The 17,481-nt window shown below is 42.8% G+C and overlaps 1 protein-coding gene and 1 long non-coding RNA gene across 3 annotated transcripts; one reads left to right on the forward strand and one right to left on the reverse strand.

Moving 5' to 3' along the window:
• Nucleotides 1-227: 227 nt before the first annotated feature.
• LOC124268226 (integrin-linked kinase-associated serine/threonine phosphatase 2C-like) lies at nucleotides 228-17,256 on the reverse strand. Of its 2 annotated transcripts, none has more exons than XM_046703259.1 (10): nucleotides 16,949-17,256; nucleotides 15,897-16,073; nucleotides 15,137-15,254; nucleotides 10,874-10,980; nucleotides 10,094-10,187; nucleotides 7,280-7,367; nucleotides 6,274-6,374; nucleotides 4,138-4,257; nucleotides 3,035-3,122; nucleotides 228-1,319 (listed from the first exon to the last, which is right to left on the reverse strand). In XM_046703259.1, the coding sequence occupies exons 1-10, from the start codon at nucleotides 16,995-16,997 to the stop codon at nucleotides 1,170-1,172; spliced, it is 1,092 nt and encodes a 363-aa protein (XP_046559215.1). In that variant the 5' UTR covers nucleotides 16,998-17,256; the 3' UTR covers nucleotides 228-1,169. The 2 variants fall into 2 exon arrangements, with proteins under 2 accessions (XP_046559215.1, XP_046559214.1); XM_046703258.1 differs by having other exon boundaries at nucleotides 6,274-6,395; nucleotides 16,949-17,255.
• LOC124268228 lies at nucleotides 8,725-9,306 on the forward strand. Its single transcript, XR_006896244.1, has 2 exons — nucleotides 8,725-8,820; nucleotides 8,985-9,306. It is a non-coding gene; the product is annotated as an uncharacterized LOC124268228 (long non-coding RNA).
• Nucleotides 17,257-17,481: the final 225 nt, after the last annotated feature.

Consider the following 17,481-nt stretch of genomic DNA (forward strand, 5'->3'; position numbering starts at 1 on the left):
CCCTGACCTCTGCCCTCACCCTGACATCAACGCCTGTCAATCATCCACCAAAGCGTGCAGCTCGCCCAAATGATCACATGACCACTTCTACCTGTCATTCTCGTCTTGGAGCTTCTAGTATTCGGCACTGTGAACATTATTTCAACTCGGGCATATTTCCCGTAATCACTCGTACCTCGTTGGTTATTCTCTAAATGTGGCTGAAAACAACAACAAAAAAGCACACACCATTTGATGAAACTTTTTTAATGACACTCCAAACATGTGTAACATTATTTTTCACAGAGTTCCCCAATAAATATCCAGCCCCTAAATAATGTTTAGATTTTATTTTACAAAACACATTTTCATGAATTTTCAACCAAAATAATATTTACAGTACAAAATATTAATTTGCTTCCGCCGATAAGTTTTGTTTTTTTTTAAATATAGATGTGTCATTTTTGTGACTTCTGCTATCACTGCCATTTTTTCGTCACTAATCCCAATCCGTCTTGTAAATTATCAGTTCCTTTTGAACAAAGCTGTTATTTTGATACATCTTACCAATCCAAAATTCAATTTATTTGTTTCAAACAATGCTGTAAGTCACTCTTGATGCTGAATAAACAAATTCTTTCAGTGATCACCTGGCTAAATATATAACTACATTCAGAGTTAACACATGGTTCATACAACATGTCACTCACATGTTATGTTGCAATATCATTTTATAATTAACAACATCCATTTCCGCTTCATTTTGATTTCACCTAAACTCCACTTTTGTAATTGCTCAGTTCCTAATTTTGGTATCAATCCTACATGGCACAGAAAGTAAACTGTAGATGAAACACAGCTAACTTGTCTGTCAGTTATTGACCATTGTATGGTGTAACCGACATCATAACATGATGCAACATGGCATGTCTTTTCATTGACAAAGCATGATAAACGTCATCCACAAGCATGAGGAGGCAATGCTGTTGTATTCTCTTCTTAAACTTTTGTTATTGTCCGACTGGTGCAGCCTGGCAGATACGACAACGTAGCACCTTTACAGTAACAGGAAAGATATGGTTAGTTACCATGGTAACATACATGTATGGCCGAGCTTGACATGCAAGGTTAGCAGATTCACTTTGCCATATATTAGTCAATAACTGTTTTTATGCTTTTTTTGAAAGACATCACGAACCAGCAGGTTGTGATCTTGTGATGGTAACTATGGCAACTGTGACATTGTCACCACTGAATCTTAGAACAGCATCATTGGCGAGCTTGTTACATGCTGCTTCATACATGGTGTCTGCCGAGGCCTTCTTGTCTTCTCCTCTCGGCTGGAAAATGAGACAATATTATGACATGATGACTGGTGACAGAGATATCAAGGAGAGTCCTAGATCTAATTGGTGATGGTGATCACCAGATTGTTTTCTTATCAGTGCAACCGTGAAGATCCAGGAAAGAATTGATCTTCAGCAACCCATGCTTGTCATAAGAGGCGACTAACGGGATTCGGTGGTTAGCCTCGATGACTTGGTTAACATGTCATTTAGTCCCAATTGCATAGATCAATGATTATGCTGTTGATCACTGGATTATCTGGTCCAGACTCGATTATTTACAGACCGCCGCCATATAGCTGGAATATTGCTGAGTGTGGCGTTAAACAACAAACCAAGTAAGCTCAGCTAATGTATATCCGTATGACAACACTGAAATCAGGGCAAATGGACTGAAAAGATGCAGGCACATACTGTGGTGGCCATGTGGATAGAGCACCTGTTCATCTGGTCCAGACTCAATTAGTTACAGATAGCCATCATACAGCTGGAATATTGCTGAGTGCAGTGTTAAACAGACAGGTGAAGATCAATTAAACACGGATCTTCACGGGTACATGCAACCAATCAGTCAGACAAGAATTATTCTAACCTAGTACCAACAGCTTACTCTGTCTCTGTAGAATGTACTACCCTCAAAACACATGCGGAGTTTATCATAAAGTATCTATAAGAGTGAAACATTATGTGATACCCTCACCTGTGAGTTCACAATGTCGTTGACCAGGCCCCGATTTCTCGAAACAAACTTTAAGAGTTTTTGCTCAGCAATTGAGAAAATGCAGAAAAATGCATTTCCCAAAATGAACTTAAATTGATATTAAACTCAAACAGAGTTGACAATTTGAGTTTGGTGGATAGATTACTTAAGTTGTTTGGGCTTTTTTATTTTTTATTTTAAAAATGCAGTTGAGTTAATAATTTAGTGTTTGAACTTTGAGTTTGTTTCAAGAAATCAGGGTCAGGTTGACACGGTCATACACTAACCTGTGAGTTGAATGCTGTTGATAAGGTCTACAATGTCATACACTCACCTGTTACTTGACAAGATCTACAATCACCTATCAGATGAGAATGCTGTTCACCTGTGAGTTGACGATGCTGTTGACGAGGTCTACACTCACCTGTGAGTTGACAATGCTGTTGACGAGGTCTACACTCATCTGTGAGTTGACGATGATGTTGACGAGGTCTACACTCACCTGTGAGTTGACGATGCTGTTGACGAGGTCTACACTCACCTGTGAGTTGACAATGCTGTTGACGAGGTCTACACTCACCTGTGAGTTGACAATGCTGTTGACCAGGTCTACGCTCACCTGTGAGTTGACGATGCTGTTGACGAGGTCTACACTCACTTGTGAGTTGACGATGCTGTTGACGAGGTCTACACTCACCTGTGAGTTGACAATGCTGTTGACAAAGTCTACACTCATCTGTTAGTTGACAATGCTGTTGACGAGGTATTCGCTCACCTGTGAGTTGACAATGCTGTTGATGAGGTCTACACTCACCTGTGAGTTGACGATGCTGTTGACGAGGTCTACACTCACTTGTGAGTTGACGATGCTGTTGACGAGGTCTACACTCACCTGTGAGTTGACAATGCTGTTGACAAAGTCTACACTCATCTGTTAGTTGACAATGCTGTTGACGAGGTATTCGCTCACCTGTGAGTTGACAATGCTGTCGATGAGGTCTACACTCACCTGTGAGTTGACAATGCTGTTGACGAGGTCTACACTCTCCTGTAAACTGAAGCTCTTCCACAGACCATCACAGGCTAGAAGCAGGAACCTGGAATCATGCAAGTCACTTCAGATCCACACCCACCAGGCCACAACAAATTAACAACTGCATTTATAAATTTCTTTTAGCATTGTGGGAATATCATCGCATTTGGAGTCAGTACTAGGTAACTTTAGCTACTGGTCCCAAGCCCAAGAATAGTAAACTCGTGTTTGATCTAGCAAGTTCAGCCACCATGAAGATCCGGGTTAGAATTGGTCTTTAGCAACCCATGCTTGTCGTAAGAGGCGACTAACAGGATCAGGTTGACACATGTCATCATATCCCAAAAGCGTAGATTGATGCTAATGCTGTTGATCACTGGATTGTCTGGTGCAGACTCAATTATTTACAGACCGCTGCGACATAGATGTAATACTGCTGAGTGCGGCGTTAAACTACAACAAACCAAGTAAGTGTAGCTAATAATATCCGTATGACAACACTGAAATGATGCCAAGAGCCAAGTCAGGGCAACTGGACTGAAAAGATGCAGGCACAGACTGTGGTGGCCAAGTGGATAGAGCACCTGCTCATCATGAGTCTAAAACAGAGGCTGTAGTTTGTTTGTTCTGTGTTCATCATATATCTACAATATCTATCTCTATGACAGCAGCCTGTAAATAATCATGTCTGTACCTCCAAGTTCAGAGATTAAACTGCATTGATAGTTTCAGCAACAACTCGTGCCATTGGTCAAGACCTATCTTGACCAGCCAATCAGTGGAGTTGCCCAACTCTAGCCTGGAGTGAGTGAGCGGGGTAAACCAGAAATGGGCTTCACACATTGTACCCATATCGGGAATGGAACCCAGGTCTTTGGTGTGATGTGCGAACGCTCTAACCTATAGACTACCCCACCGCCCCTCTTGCCGGGAATACACACAGGGTGAAACTCCAGTTTGGTTACCCCAATAGAACACATCCATTTCAAAATATCATTTGCATTCTTTGATTCTTCCTCGAGATATTTCATTCTACAGAAATTCCTTGGAATCATGCACTGAAATACGACAAAACTAACCGATCTTGATCGGTAAGTTGGCAGCGCTTGACATCAGGAAGACAGATGACGCCATGATTCTTGTAAGGCCCGTCCCCGATAGACCGGGATACCTCCAGCTGCCCCATCACTCGACCCTCTCTGAAACAACAGTTGCATGTACTGGTTAACTTATTTTGTTTATTATTAAACAACCCGAGTGGAAAAAACCCAGCTTTGTAAACTATATGAGAGGGTGTGTGTGTCTTGTTTGCAAGTGTGTGCCTGGCTTGCGTGCATGAGTGTGTGTATGTCTGAGTGTGTGTCTGTGTGTGCATTTATGTCTGTGCATGCATGCATGTTTCTTTTCTCTGAATGCGTGTGTATGTGCAGTGTGTGTCAGCATGTGTGAACTGTTATAACCCAAGGCTAGCAACATTTCAGTTGGGCTCCAGGATATTTTTATGCACACCTCTAAACAGATCAAAATGATAAACGAGTGTTTTCTTCTGATCTGTTCATCAAAATCAGAAAATATTAAATTTTATCATATATATCACAGTTGCAGGATCAAGGTTACCCCACCTCCCAAATTCATAGATTGATGCTCACTGTGTTAATAATCACTGGATTGTCTGGTCCTAACTAAATTTTACAGACTTTCATCATTTAACTGGAATACTGCAGAGTGCAGCTTCAAACAAACAACAAACAAACCACCTTCAGAATATCAGAAATATAATTGCCATTTGGGTTCACATTATTGATGCCTTCGCAAAATCAAATTTCTGGAAACATAAGTATCCCAGGTTGTTTAAGAGGGGATAACTGTGTCTTCAAATACAGAAGTCCATCAGTGGGTCCACAACACTTTTATTCGTGATTCAATATGTATACATACATAATGTTACAACAATGACTAGGCGGCATGTCGGAGGCGATGATCAGCCAACCTGCCTAGTCGCTGTCTCCGGGTCAAGTCTCGACTAACACAAAGCATTCTCAATTTATCCCTAAGGGTCTGATCAGACTGTCACCTGTCGCATTTACGACAGATGTGTGGTCAGCCTGCAGTATCCCGCACATCATCCACAATGTCATGCTTCAGTGGCCAACCGGCCTTTGTCTAACTTTGATTATAGGCAGCTAATGACTCTATGGTGGTGGCCATGATGACAATGATCAAGTTGTGTTGATTTCATTTCCATTGACAGCATGGTCATTACTTAGAGAGATATTCAATTTGCATAACTCAAGGAATATCATAAATATCCCTGATAAATACTGTTTAAATGTGCCTACGATATAAGTTTATTATCCCCCGTAACAACGAAGCTGATGGGGATATAGAAAGGAGTTCCGTCTGTCCGTGCATCCGTCCGTCACACTTTGTCCGAAGCATATCTCCTAAACTATTGGTGATAGCTTAACCAAACTTGGTAAACATGTCAATCATGATCCCTAGATGTGCCTTTTGGGGTTTAGACCCACATATGAAGTTTATTTTTTGCTGTTTCCATGGAAACATGACTTATGCTGTGACTATGAGGATGTCATCTTGTCCGGAGCAGATCACCCAAACTATACATGCTAGCTTCATCAAACTTGGTACATATGTCAAGCATGATCCCTAGATGTGCCTTTTGGGGGTTAGACCCAGATATGAATTATATTTTTTGTGGTTTCCATGGAAACGTGACTAAGGCTGTGACTATGAGGATGTCATCTTGTTGCATTTCCATGGCAACAAGTTAGGCTTCAATTGAATTTGATAGTAGTGCTCCTCTCTGGAGCAGATCTTAAAAACCTTTCAATACTCTCCTTCCACTTTGCTGTATACACTCCAAAACATTTGACATTATCATAACTAGTAGACATATTCATAAAGAGTATTTTGCCGTTGAGGGTGATATTGATGACTTTGTCTTCTTGTTAAATTCGAAACTTTCAAGACAAACTAGTCCACCTCCTGGAGAGAGATATTCTGCTTCACACACTTACCTGGGTGCTGTTGTACAAAACAACCTTAGCGCTAAGACTACCTTAAGCTTATGTTAAGGAATGGCAGTTTCAGTCACCTTAGCACCAAGATCGTTTTGTACAACGGTACACATATATATACAGCTGACAATGGGGAATGTGGGGACCTATTCTACCCAACAGGAATCCTCAGCTCACCTGACATGTCCGCCAGATTTCTGTATTCTCATCCTCTCCTCGTACACACCGGGACTATGATCTGTCGACAAGGGCACGGCAACACACTTTCCTTGGTCTTCCTTGTAGCGACACAAGATGGACTGAAGGAATAGATTAGCTAACAACAAATCATCGTCATGGCTGTTTAGATTATCCCTTATTGTTTGATCGGCATTTTAGAAGTTGGTGAGTCAATAAATTAAGCATACAACTTAAAAGATGACAGCTTCTTGTTAATTGTATAGAGCAACGTTTCCGATGTAGATTCTTATACCATTATCAAGCTAAAAGTTTCGATGTTGATTCTTACACCGTTATCAAGCTAAAAGTTTTAGAAACTCTCATGAGTCAAGCTGCCAAACATGGTCAACCATCCAAGGACTCTCTGTGACCAACTGATTTGTGACCTAGGCTCTATGTACAAGACCTGTGAAGGTCCGGGTTAGAATGAACCTTCAGTAACCCATGCTTGTCATATGAGGCGACTAACGGCATCGGATGGTCAGGCTCGCTGGCTTGGTTGACACATGTCATCAGTTCCCAATTGAGCAGATCGATGCTCATGCTGTTGATCACTGGATTGTCTGGGCGAGACTCAATTATTTACAGACCGCCGCCATATAGCTGGAATATTGCTGAGTGCAGCGTAAAACTAAACTCACTCACTCTATGCACAAGACCACACAACACCACGGCTTAACACCACTACTTAGCAACCCACGTATATCGCCAACTGTCAACATGTGGGCGGGCTGCCCAAAAGGATGCAGGTGACAGATATGTACCACTTTGGTGAAACATACAAGCACAGGTACAGTGCTGACAAACCTGGAAACACAACTGTCTCAAACCAACTATTGTAAGTTTCAGGCATTCCCAAGGGAAGCAACTCTGCATATATTTATATCAACCTAACCAAACTAATCATGCTAACAACAGCGAACAAAAGCCATAAGATGACAGTGGCCTTAAAATATATTCCTACCTTGCTATCTCCAAGGTTTGCAATAAACAGTGTTTCATTGATGACAAGCACAAGAATAGCTGTGGTGCCATCCTTCCAAGTGGGTTTACTGAAATACAAGTTCAAAACATTAACTCATACATTTCGTCATTCATGCAAAACATGACACCACTTCCTGAACTTCAATATGCTCTTGCTGAGCAGACCAGTGTAATTATTTTACTTTGAGTGAGTTTACTTTTACGCCGCTTTTTATTTTACTTTGAAACCATTGATTTCACATACTGCCAGAGAATCAAAACATTAACAGGCCTATTTGTTTGGCATCAAATTTCATTAGGTGAAGAGGAAGAGTTGATTTTTCTGCACTGATTTCAGAAGATTTTGTTCAGGTGTGTAGCCATAAAATTGAATCAATCAACATTGGCAGCATATTTCCTATTTGGGATCACACTCTCTCAGTAAAGTTCAGATTCTTGTAGTTGTTTTGCACACAAAGTCAGACAGCCATCTAACCCACTCATCCAGCCATCTAACCCACTCATCCAGCCATCTAACCCACTCAGCCATTGCAGTGGCTGTGCCGATTACACTTGTCATAGGGGAAAACAAAGCATGTGATCTAGACTATCAGTTGTTTGTGGAAGCTGCATGGGTGAGATAGTTGACTTTGTAGGTTGGCTATTATGTGTCTTACTCTAGGGAGTGGGTTCAAATCCCGGATAGGACTCAACCTAACACAAGTACTAGAATCTATACTTCACCAAGAAAGTGTACTCCAAAATATAACATGTGTTGTATTCGACCACTTTCTAAAAGGCACTGTGTATTCAAACAACATCAGGTTTCATAAATGAATAAGTAATAGTTATTTCCATACTTTCCTACATCTAGTTGTTCGGCTGTGGGGCCCTCCTACAGTTTTGCTCAGAGGGCCTCACGAGCAAAACTGTAGGTGTATGGGCCGACACACCAAGGAAAGTATGGAAACAAACTATTTACACCTCACTTGTAGGCGAGTACTACAAGTAGTGTAATTTATGTCCAATATAATATATTTTCACAAAACATTTCCTTTTTGGAGCCCCTATCTAAACAATGCGGCTGTTGTCGATATCAACAGCGTGGGCGTTGCCATGACATTGCACGTGAATCTCGCTAAGTAGTCATGCCATGGCTCTGCTCCCATGCATTTCACACGTTGTATTTGGGTAAACCATTTCAGAGAATGATTTTTAGTTTTGTGCTTTGGATGGAATCTAAACTTTGCAATATAACTTGTAGTCTTAACTTTAAGATGCGCATTTCCATAAAAAAAATTCTTATCTTTAACTAGCTAAAATTAAGGTTCGAAAAGTTTTCAACTGTAGTTTAATTGACAGTGGTTTAGTGGTAGTGTTTTCGGATACACTTCGTGGAGTCGTGCAAACAAACGCAACAATGCACCTGACTTGGCCACTTGATAACACGTGATCATGAGCGTGCACTGTGTGCTTTCACGATGGAGATGAGCGACAGTGAAGACGCCATTTTGTCAGAACTTCACAGGACATTCAGGAAAGGTATGTGAATATGAATTTGTAATATTGTTCATATCGTTCGACATTATAGCATCTGAATATAAAATGTTTTTGATGCTGGTAAAATGGCTCGCAAATATTGCAAGTATCGTTACAATAGTTCAGCTGCGTATGCATTCTTTGAATCGTTTTTTATTTGGTTTCAGGTTACCACAGTTACACGTCTTTGTGGGAATAAGGTCGATGAACAATTGGTCATGGAACGAACAGGCCACAGAAGCTCGGCAGTAAGGCTGTACAAGAGAACTTCTGACGGTCTTCAGAAGGAGATATCGGACATGCTGCAACCACCAGCACCAGACACGAAGGCCACAGGTACATCTTCCCCACCATCAAAGAAGATTGCAATCGAGACAGCAGATAATCAAGATGCCGCTAATGAACAGCGAATCAAATTTACATGTACTAACTCCGTGGGAAACATCATTAATATCAGTTTGTAACAGGTCCAGAATAAATGACTAAAATCATTCTTGTTGTTATTTTTAGAAGTATAACAAAACTGTAGGTGTATGAAAAACGGTAGGTGTATCGGCTCATACACCTACAGTTAGAACAAAGGTATCCCATGACAATGAGCCACAAGTGAGGTGTAAACAAACTTGACACAAACCCAAGAACCAAGAGCAATGGATTTTCTAACAGATCTACATAGTAACTACGTAGCCATTAAATATAATTAACACAGCTATTCCAACTATATGGTGGCAGTCTGTAAACAATCAGTCTGGACAATCCATTGATCCAGTGTAGAGCACTGATCTACGCAGTTGGGATACCATGACTTGTGTCAATCTGGTAAGCCTAAGGGGCCACAACTCCATACAGTGAACTGGTGCCTTAGTTGCCACGGCCACCATGTCCCTTTATATGAGAGACAGTAAACAAATATGTACATGTATGGGCGAAAAATGCAGAGAGTGATGAGTCATCATCTTGGTCAGAAGGGTTCCATTGGGTGTGATGTCTTCTTCTGTTCTTGGGGAGTGAGTGAGTGAGTGAGTATGGTTTTACGTCACTTTTAGCAATATTCCAGCAATATCACGGCAGGGGACACCAGAAATGGACTTCACACATTGTACCCATGTAGGGAATCGAACCCGTGCCTTCAGCGTGACGAGCGAACGCTTTAACCACTAGGCTACCCCACCGTCCCCTGTTCTTGGGAAACATAACACAGAAAGTTTAAACTTTATCTCCGGAGAAAGGAGAAAGAAGCAGTTAGAATGAGTCAGGATAAGGTAAAATATATTACTTTTTTGTAGCTTGTTTGAGGAAATCTTCATCAGTTTTCTTAAATGCCTCGATAAAACATTTCTTTATGTCTCTCTCCACCTGGGACACGTCTCCTGAAAGTAAATGCAGTTCAGCAATTAATATTTGACAAAGACTTAAACTGAGACAAGATGTGATATTCCCTACAAATTGTCATCTTGAAGCATCTACATGATCTAAATTATGGCGACTGAATTATCTTTGACAGGGCTCGACTTAGCTGAATAAAACAAGCACCAGGACGTCATATTATTGAAAAGCGAAACCTAGAAATTACGTCTACATATGCACCAAATTATCCTTACACTGATCTTTGAACACGATCAGCACCTCTTAGTGTTAGCTTTTAGTACCATAGCAATCAATCTCTTGTTATGTGTAATTTGTGATGCTTCCTTGGATGGGTGCCTCAAAACGATGTGCACATACCTATTGGTTCACAATCAAATGTGATAAATTCATATGAAATATGACATTTATCACACATTTGAGATTCCAGTCATTTAGACTATTTCATGCAAAAATGTGTCACCTTTACAGGACCACAACCCACCTGGTTTCGTCTTGTGCCAGTAAGTTTTCATGTCAAAATGTGCATGGTGCTAATAAGATAAAGTTCTGTAAATTGAGCCCTGCTGACACTTCAATATACTTTGAATTCAGAAATGTATTGAACAATGTCTATCATGAAAGATACACATAATAGCTAATCAGTTGATGTTAGGCATCTCATATTTGCAGGTTTAGTTTTGGGGATTACCCTTCGGAAACCTATCCCGCAGATTTCGTGGGAAAACCTGGCATGCCAACCTGGAAGCTCTGCTGCCCCCGTGTCCATCGAAGACCCCAAAGAGAGACAAGCGATAGCTGAAACAATAAAATGGATCTAGAACGTCGCCAAATACTACACATCCTTCACACAAAGCTAACTTACAAACCATGTCAGGACAGGGATCTGCTCACATGGAAGGGTGGAAGTCAAGGATCTACTCACATGGAAGAGTGGAGGTCAGATCTACTCACATAAAAGGGTGGAGGTCAGATCTACTCACATGGATGGGTGGAGGTCAGATCTACTCACATGGAAGAGTGGAGGTCAGATGTACTCACATGGATGGGTGGAGGTCAGATCTATTCACATGGAAGGGTGGAGGTCAGATCTATTCACATGGATGGGTGGAGGTCAGGACTGCTCGTATGGATGGGTGGAGGTCAGATCTACTCACATGGATGGGTGGAGGTCAGATCTACTCACATGGAAGGGTGGAGGTCAGGATCTACTCACATGAAAGGGTGGAGGTCAGATCTACTCACATGGAAGGGTGGAGGTCAGGATCTACTCACATGGAAGGGTGGAGGTCAGGATCTACTCACATAAAAGGGTGGAGGTCAGGATCTACTCACATGGAAGGGTGGAGGTCAAGATCTACTCACATGAAAGGGTGGAGGTCAGATCTACTCACATGGAAGGGTGGAGGTCAGGATCTACTCACATGGAAGGGTGGAGGTCAGGATCTACTCACATGAAAGGGTGGAGGTCAGGATCTACTCACATTGATGGGTGGAGGTCAGATCTATTCATGTGGAAGGGTGGAGGTCGGGATCTACTGACATGGAAGGGTGGAGATCAGGATCTACTCACATGGAAGGGTGGAGGTCAGGATCTACTGACATGGAAGGGTGGAGGTCAGGATCTACTCACATGGAAGAGTGGAGGTCAGGATCTACTCACATGGATGGGTGGAGGTCAGATCTATTCACATGGAAGGGTGGAGGTCAGATCTACTCACATGGAAGGGTGGAGATCAGGATCTACTCACATGGAAGGGTGGAGGTCAGATCTATTCACATGGAAGGGTGGAGGTCAGGATCTACTCACATGGAAGGGTGGAGGTCGGGATCTACTCACATGGAAGGGTGGAGGTCAGGATCTACTCACATTGATGGGTGGAGGGGTCGAGATCTAGTCATGGAAGGGTGGAGGTCAGGATCTACTCACATGGAAGGGTGGAGGTCAGATCTACTTACATGGAAGGGTGGAGGTCAGAATCTACTCACATGGAAGGGTGGAGGTCAGGATCTACTCACATGAAAGGGTGGAGGTCAGGATCTACTCACATCGATGGGTGGAGGTCAGGATCTACTCACATGGAAGGGTGGAGGTCAGGATCTACTCACATGAAAGGGTGGAGGTCAGGATCTACTCACATGGAAGGGTGGAGGTCAAGATCTACTCACATGAAAGGGTGGAGGTCAGATCTACTCACATGGAAGGGTGGAGGTCAGGATCTACTCACATGGAAGGGTGGAGGTCAGGATCTACTCACATTGATGGGTGGAGGTCAGATCTATTCACGTGGAAGGGTGGAGGTCGGGATCTACTGACATGGAAGGGTGGAGATCAGGATCTACTCACATGGAAGGGTGGAGGTCAGAATCTACTCACATGGAAGGGTGGAGGTCAGGATCTATTCACATGGAAGGGTGGAGGTCAGGATCTACTCACATGAAAGGGTGGAGGTCAGGATCTACTCACATTGATGGGTGGAGGTCAGATCTATTCACGTGGAAGGGTGGAGGTCAGGATCTACTCACATGAAAGGGTGGAGGTCAGATCTACTCACATTGATGGGTGGAGGTCAGATCTATTCACGTGGAAGGGTGGAGGTCAGGATCTACTCACATGAAAGGGTGGAGGTCAGATCTACTCACATTGATGGGTGGAGGTCAGATCTACTCACATGAAAGGTTGGAGGTCAGGATCTACTCACATGGAAGGGGGGGGTGTCTCATCTACTCACATGGAAGGGTGGAGGTCAGGATCTACTCACATGGAAGGGTGGAGGTCAGATCTATTCACATGGAAGGGTGGAGGTCAGGATCTACTCACATGGAAGGGTGGAGGTCAGGATCTACTCACATGAAAGGGTGGAGGTCAGGATCTACTCACATTGATGGGTGGAGGTCAGATCTATTCACGTGGAAGGGTGGAGGTCAGGATCTACTCACTTGAAAGGGTGGAGGTCAGATCTACTCACATTGATGGGTGGAGGTCAGATCTATTCACGTGGAAGGGTGGAGGTCAGGATCTACTCACATGAAAGGGTGGAGGTCAGATCTACTCACATTGATGGGTGGAGGTCAGATCTACTCACATGAAAGGTTGGAGGTCAGGATCTATTCACATGGAAGGGTGGAGGTCAGATCTACTCACATGGAAGGGTGGAGATCAGGATCTACTCACATGGAAGGGTGGAGGTCAGATCTATTCACATGGAAGGGTGGAGGTCAGGATCTACTCACATGGAAGGGTGGAGGTCGGGATCTACTCACATGGAAGGGTGGAGGTAGGATCTACTCACATTGATGGGTGGAGGTCAGATCTAGTCACGTGGAAGGGTGGAGGTCAGGATCTACTCACATGGAAGGGTGGAGGTCAGATCTACTTACATGGAAGGGTGGAGGTCAGGATCTACTCACATGGAAGGGTGGAGGTCAGGATCTACTCACATGAAAGGGTGGAGGTCAGGATCTACTCACATGGATGGGTGGAGGTCAGGATCTACTCACATGGAAGGGTGGAGGTCAGGATCTACTCACATGGAAGGGTGGAGGTCAGGATCTACTCACATGGAAGGGTGGAGGTCAAGATCTACTCACATGAAAGGGTGGAGGTCAGGATCTACTCACATGGAAGGGTGGAGGTCAGGATCTACTCACATGAAAGGGTGGAGGTCAGATCTACTCACATTGATGGGTGGAGGTCAGATCTATTCACGTGGAAGGGTGGAGGTCGGGATCTACTGACATGGAAGGGTGGAGATCAGGATCTACTCACATGGAAGGGTGGAGGTCAGAATCTACTCACATGGAAGGGTGGAGGTCAGGATCTATTCACATGGAAGGGTGGAGGTCAGGATCTACTCACATGAAAGGGTGGAGGTCAGGATCTACTCACATTGATGGGTGGAGGTCAGATCTATTCACGTGGAAGGGTGGAGGTCAGGATCTACTCACATGAAAGGGTGGAGGTCAGATCTACTCACATTGATGGGTGGAGGTCAGATCTATTCACGTGGAAGGGTGGAGGTCAGGATCTACTCACATGAAAGGGTGGAGGTCAGATCTACTCACATTGATGGGTGGAGGTCAGATCTACTCACATGAAAGGTTGGAGGTCAGGATCTACTCACATGGAAGGGTGGAGGTCAGATCTATTCACATGGAAGTGTGGAGGTCAGATCTACTCACATGGAAGGGTGGAGGTCAGGATCTACTCACATGGAAGGGTGGAGGTCAGATCTACTGACATGAAAGGGTGGAGGTCAGATCTATTCACATGGATGGGTTGAGGTCAGGATCTACTCACATGGAAGGGTGGAGGTCAGATCTACTCACATGAAAGGTTGGAGGTCAGGATCTACTCACATGGAAGGGGGGGTGTCTCATCTACTCACATGGAAGGGTGGAGGTCAGGATCTACTCACATGGAAGGGTGGAGGTCAGATCTATTCACATGGAAGTGTGGAGGTCAGATCTACTCACATGGAAGGGTGGAGGTCAGGATCTACTCACATGGAAGGGTGGAGGTCAGATCTACTGACATGAAAGGGTGGAGGTCAGATCTATTCACATGGATGGGTTGAGGTCAGGATCTACTCACATGGATGGGTGGAGGTCAGGATCTACTCACATGGAAGGGTGGAGGTCAAATCTACTCACATGGGTCAGCATCTACTCACATGGAAGGGTGAAGGTCAGGATCCACTCACATCAAAATCACTCACATGGAAGGGTGGAGGTGGATCTACTCACATAGGTCAGCTACTCACATGGAAGGGTGGAGGTCAGGATCCACTCATAATGGAAGGGTGGAGATCACATCTATTCACATGGAAAGGTGGAGGTCAGGATCTACTCACATGGAAGGGGGGTGGGGGTGGGGGGTGTCACATCTACTCACATTAAAGGGTGGAGGTCAGGATCTACTCATAATGGAAGGGTGGAGGTCAGATCTACTCACATGGAAGGGTGGAGGTCAGGGATCTCCTGGTGATAGTTGTGCAGCATGAAGTGAGCATCCTGCATCTCTTCCCTCTCCCCTTTCCTGTCGGCCACAAAACTCTTCAGGCTGTACTTGGCTGTGAGTGTGAACAGGTAACATGTCATATCATGGAGAAAAAAAGGTCTTGTGCCTCTTTTGTAAACATTACTAATTTACTAGCCTTGAGACAAGTCTACGTAATCAGGTTAATAATCCAAAGAGATGTTTTTATCACAAAATTGATATTTGAATGCACATGATTTTCGTTTTATTTAGAAATCAGGTTTTTCCTACTCAAGGTTCTTCAGGAGAGACATGATGAAATTAGTGCTCATTGCGTGACCATTATGGAACAAACACTTTATGCTTTGAACAGCCAGTGCTGCCTGCAATGATTACTTGCAATATGTTGCACAACAGGCTACACTATACCCTGATTAACGAATCAGACAGAATTTCCAAGAAGGGTAATCGTAATCATTTGAATAACAGTAATGTTTGACTGTCTGGTCAACCACACTATGTTTTCACTGTCTCAAAGGTATACTTAGAACCTTTTAGGGATAATTTATAAACACTGGCAAATAGTCTGCAAAAAATTGTAAGGCTGTCCGTGGAAAATTTGTTTGTCCAGTGATATCATGTAACATATCAGACATCCACATCCTTGACCAGTTTTAAGGAGCATATAATATCATCTTAAGGTCATGATAAACAACAACACATATAAAAATCATACCACATGATTTTAAGCGCACATTCTTCTGATGACTGTCCTCCTCTGTGCTCTTCCGTTTCTCGCCCTTCTTCCTTTCTTCGCCTGGAATATTTGACGATGGCAAATCATCAAATAATCCAACCCCAGCATGGCTTGTGTTATTGAAGAAAGCAACTTCACTGGGCTCCACATTTACATCTACAAATGGACAGAAACACTGAATAATATTTTATGAATATAAAATAATACTTAACAAATATATAACAGTCCTACTATTACAGTAACAGAACAAAAGTGGGCCCTGGGACCATAGCTATTCTCTTAAAAAATCATTTCTATCTTGGAGCCCATGTACAAAATGTACATCATAAATGTTTAGTATTGTTTTATTATAAACATAAAAGTCTGGTCCAGACTCGATTATTTACAGACCACCATCATATAGCTGGAATATTGCCTGGTGGGGCGTAAATCTAAACTCACTCACTCACTCACTTTAGACATTAATGCTTTTACCAACTTCCCACATTTGTAAAATATTCAGTCACACACATTGCTGTTCCTTCACAGTGTCACACACACTCACATGTGTCAGTTTCAAATTATTTGTAATTTACAACATGTTGGTGAGTAGAAGTAAAGTTTTACATACCACTGCCATATCCTAATTAGCCAATTTGAATTAATAATAATCGGGCCACTGAAGTAAATCTGTTTCCGTTTCCATAACACTTCGTAATCCAACATTTTGATCAAATCTGTAGGTCACGATACTCACCATTATATTACTACTATGAATGTCGCCTAACTGTCATTGAGTACATAATGTTGATACAAAATGAGTTGGCATTGCATCAATAGTTTCCGAGATAGGCTGGCATAGACACGTAACGCGACACTACGTCGGTGCGATGCTTATACAGAAGTACGTAAATTGAGGCGATCAGTTTTGATGTACACACCTGACCAGTACGCTATCTTACGTCAGTGTAATATTTGACATCTGGGCAGCTGGCATCAGGTTATTGTTTGCAATTATCGTTAAAAGACAACCAAATGTATTAAAAACACACCTTGTAAACCTCCGCTTGCAGGTTCAGGCAAATCTTCGAAGAGGTCCATTTCCCTCGCAACATCGGTAAGCTCGCTTCCTCTAAACGGAAGTGCGCACTGTGGTTTTCTTGATTAACCCATTTGCCAAATGTCGACCGGGAGTAAAGCTCAGCTGTCAGAGTTTCGAACGAATTATGCTGCATAAGCAGTTGCTACTTATGTTTCACATAATTCATAATTTACACGCAGAACGATTGCATTTATGCGCCGGTAAAGCTTTGTGGAAATATTTTAATTCTTTTTTCATTTCTGGTACGCCTTTTATCTAGAAAGTAACACTGTGAATCTGGAAACGAAGTTGGATTTCGTAATACGATAAGCGCGTCGTGATTCCAAAATACCTGTCTGCGGGTTCCCTGGACCAAGTGCGTCCAGCATTAAAGAGTGTAAATTTATTGCCATGTTAAGATGAGCATCGATCAGAGTATTAAATATAAGAACTACTATTTATCAAAGCCAAGCTCTCATTAAATTTTCTATCAATCTTTATTTC

This window comes from Haliotis rubra, unplaced genomic scaffold (genome assembly GCF_003918875.1).
Source record: "Haliotis rubra isolate DU_JTF1 unplaced genomic scaffold, ASM391887v1 Scf137, whole genome shotgun sequence".
NCBI classification, from domain to species: domain Eukaryota; kingdom Metazoa; phylum Mollusca; class Gastropoda; order Lepetellida; family Haliotidae; genus Haliotis; species Haliotis rubra.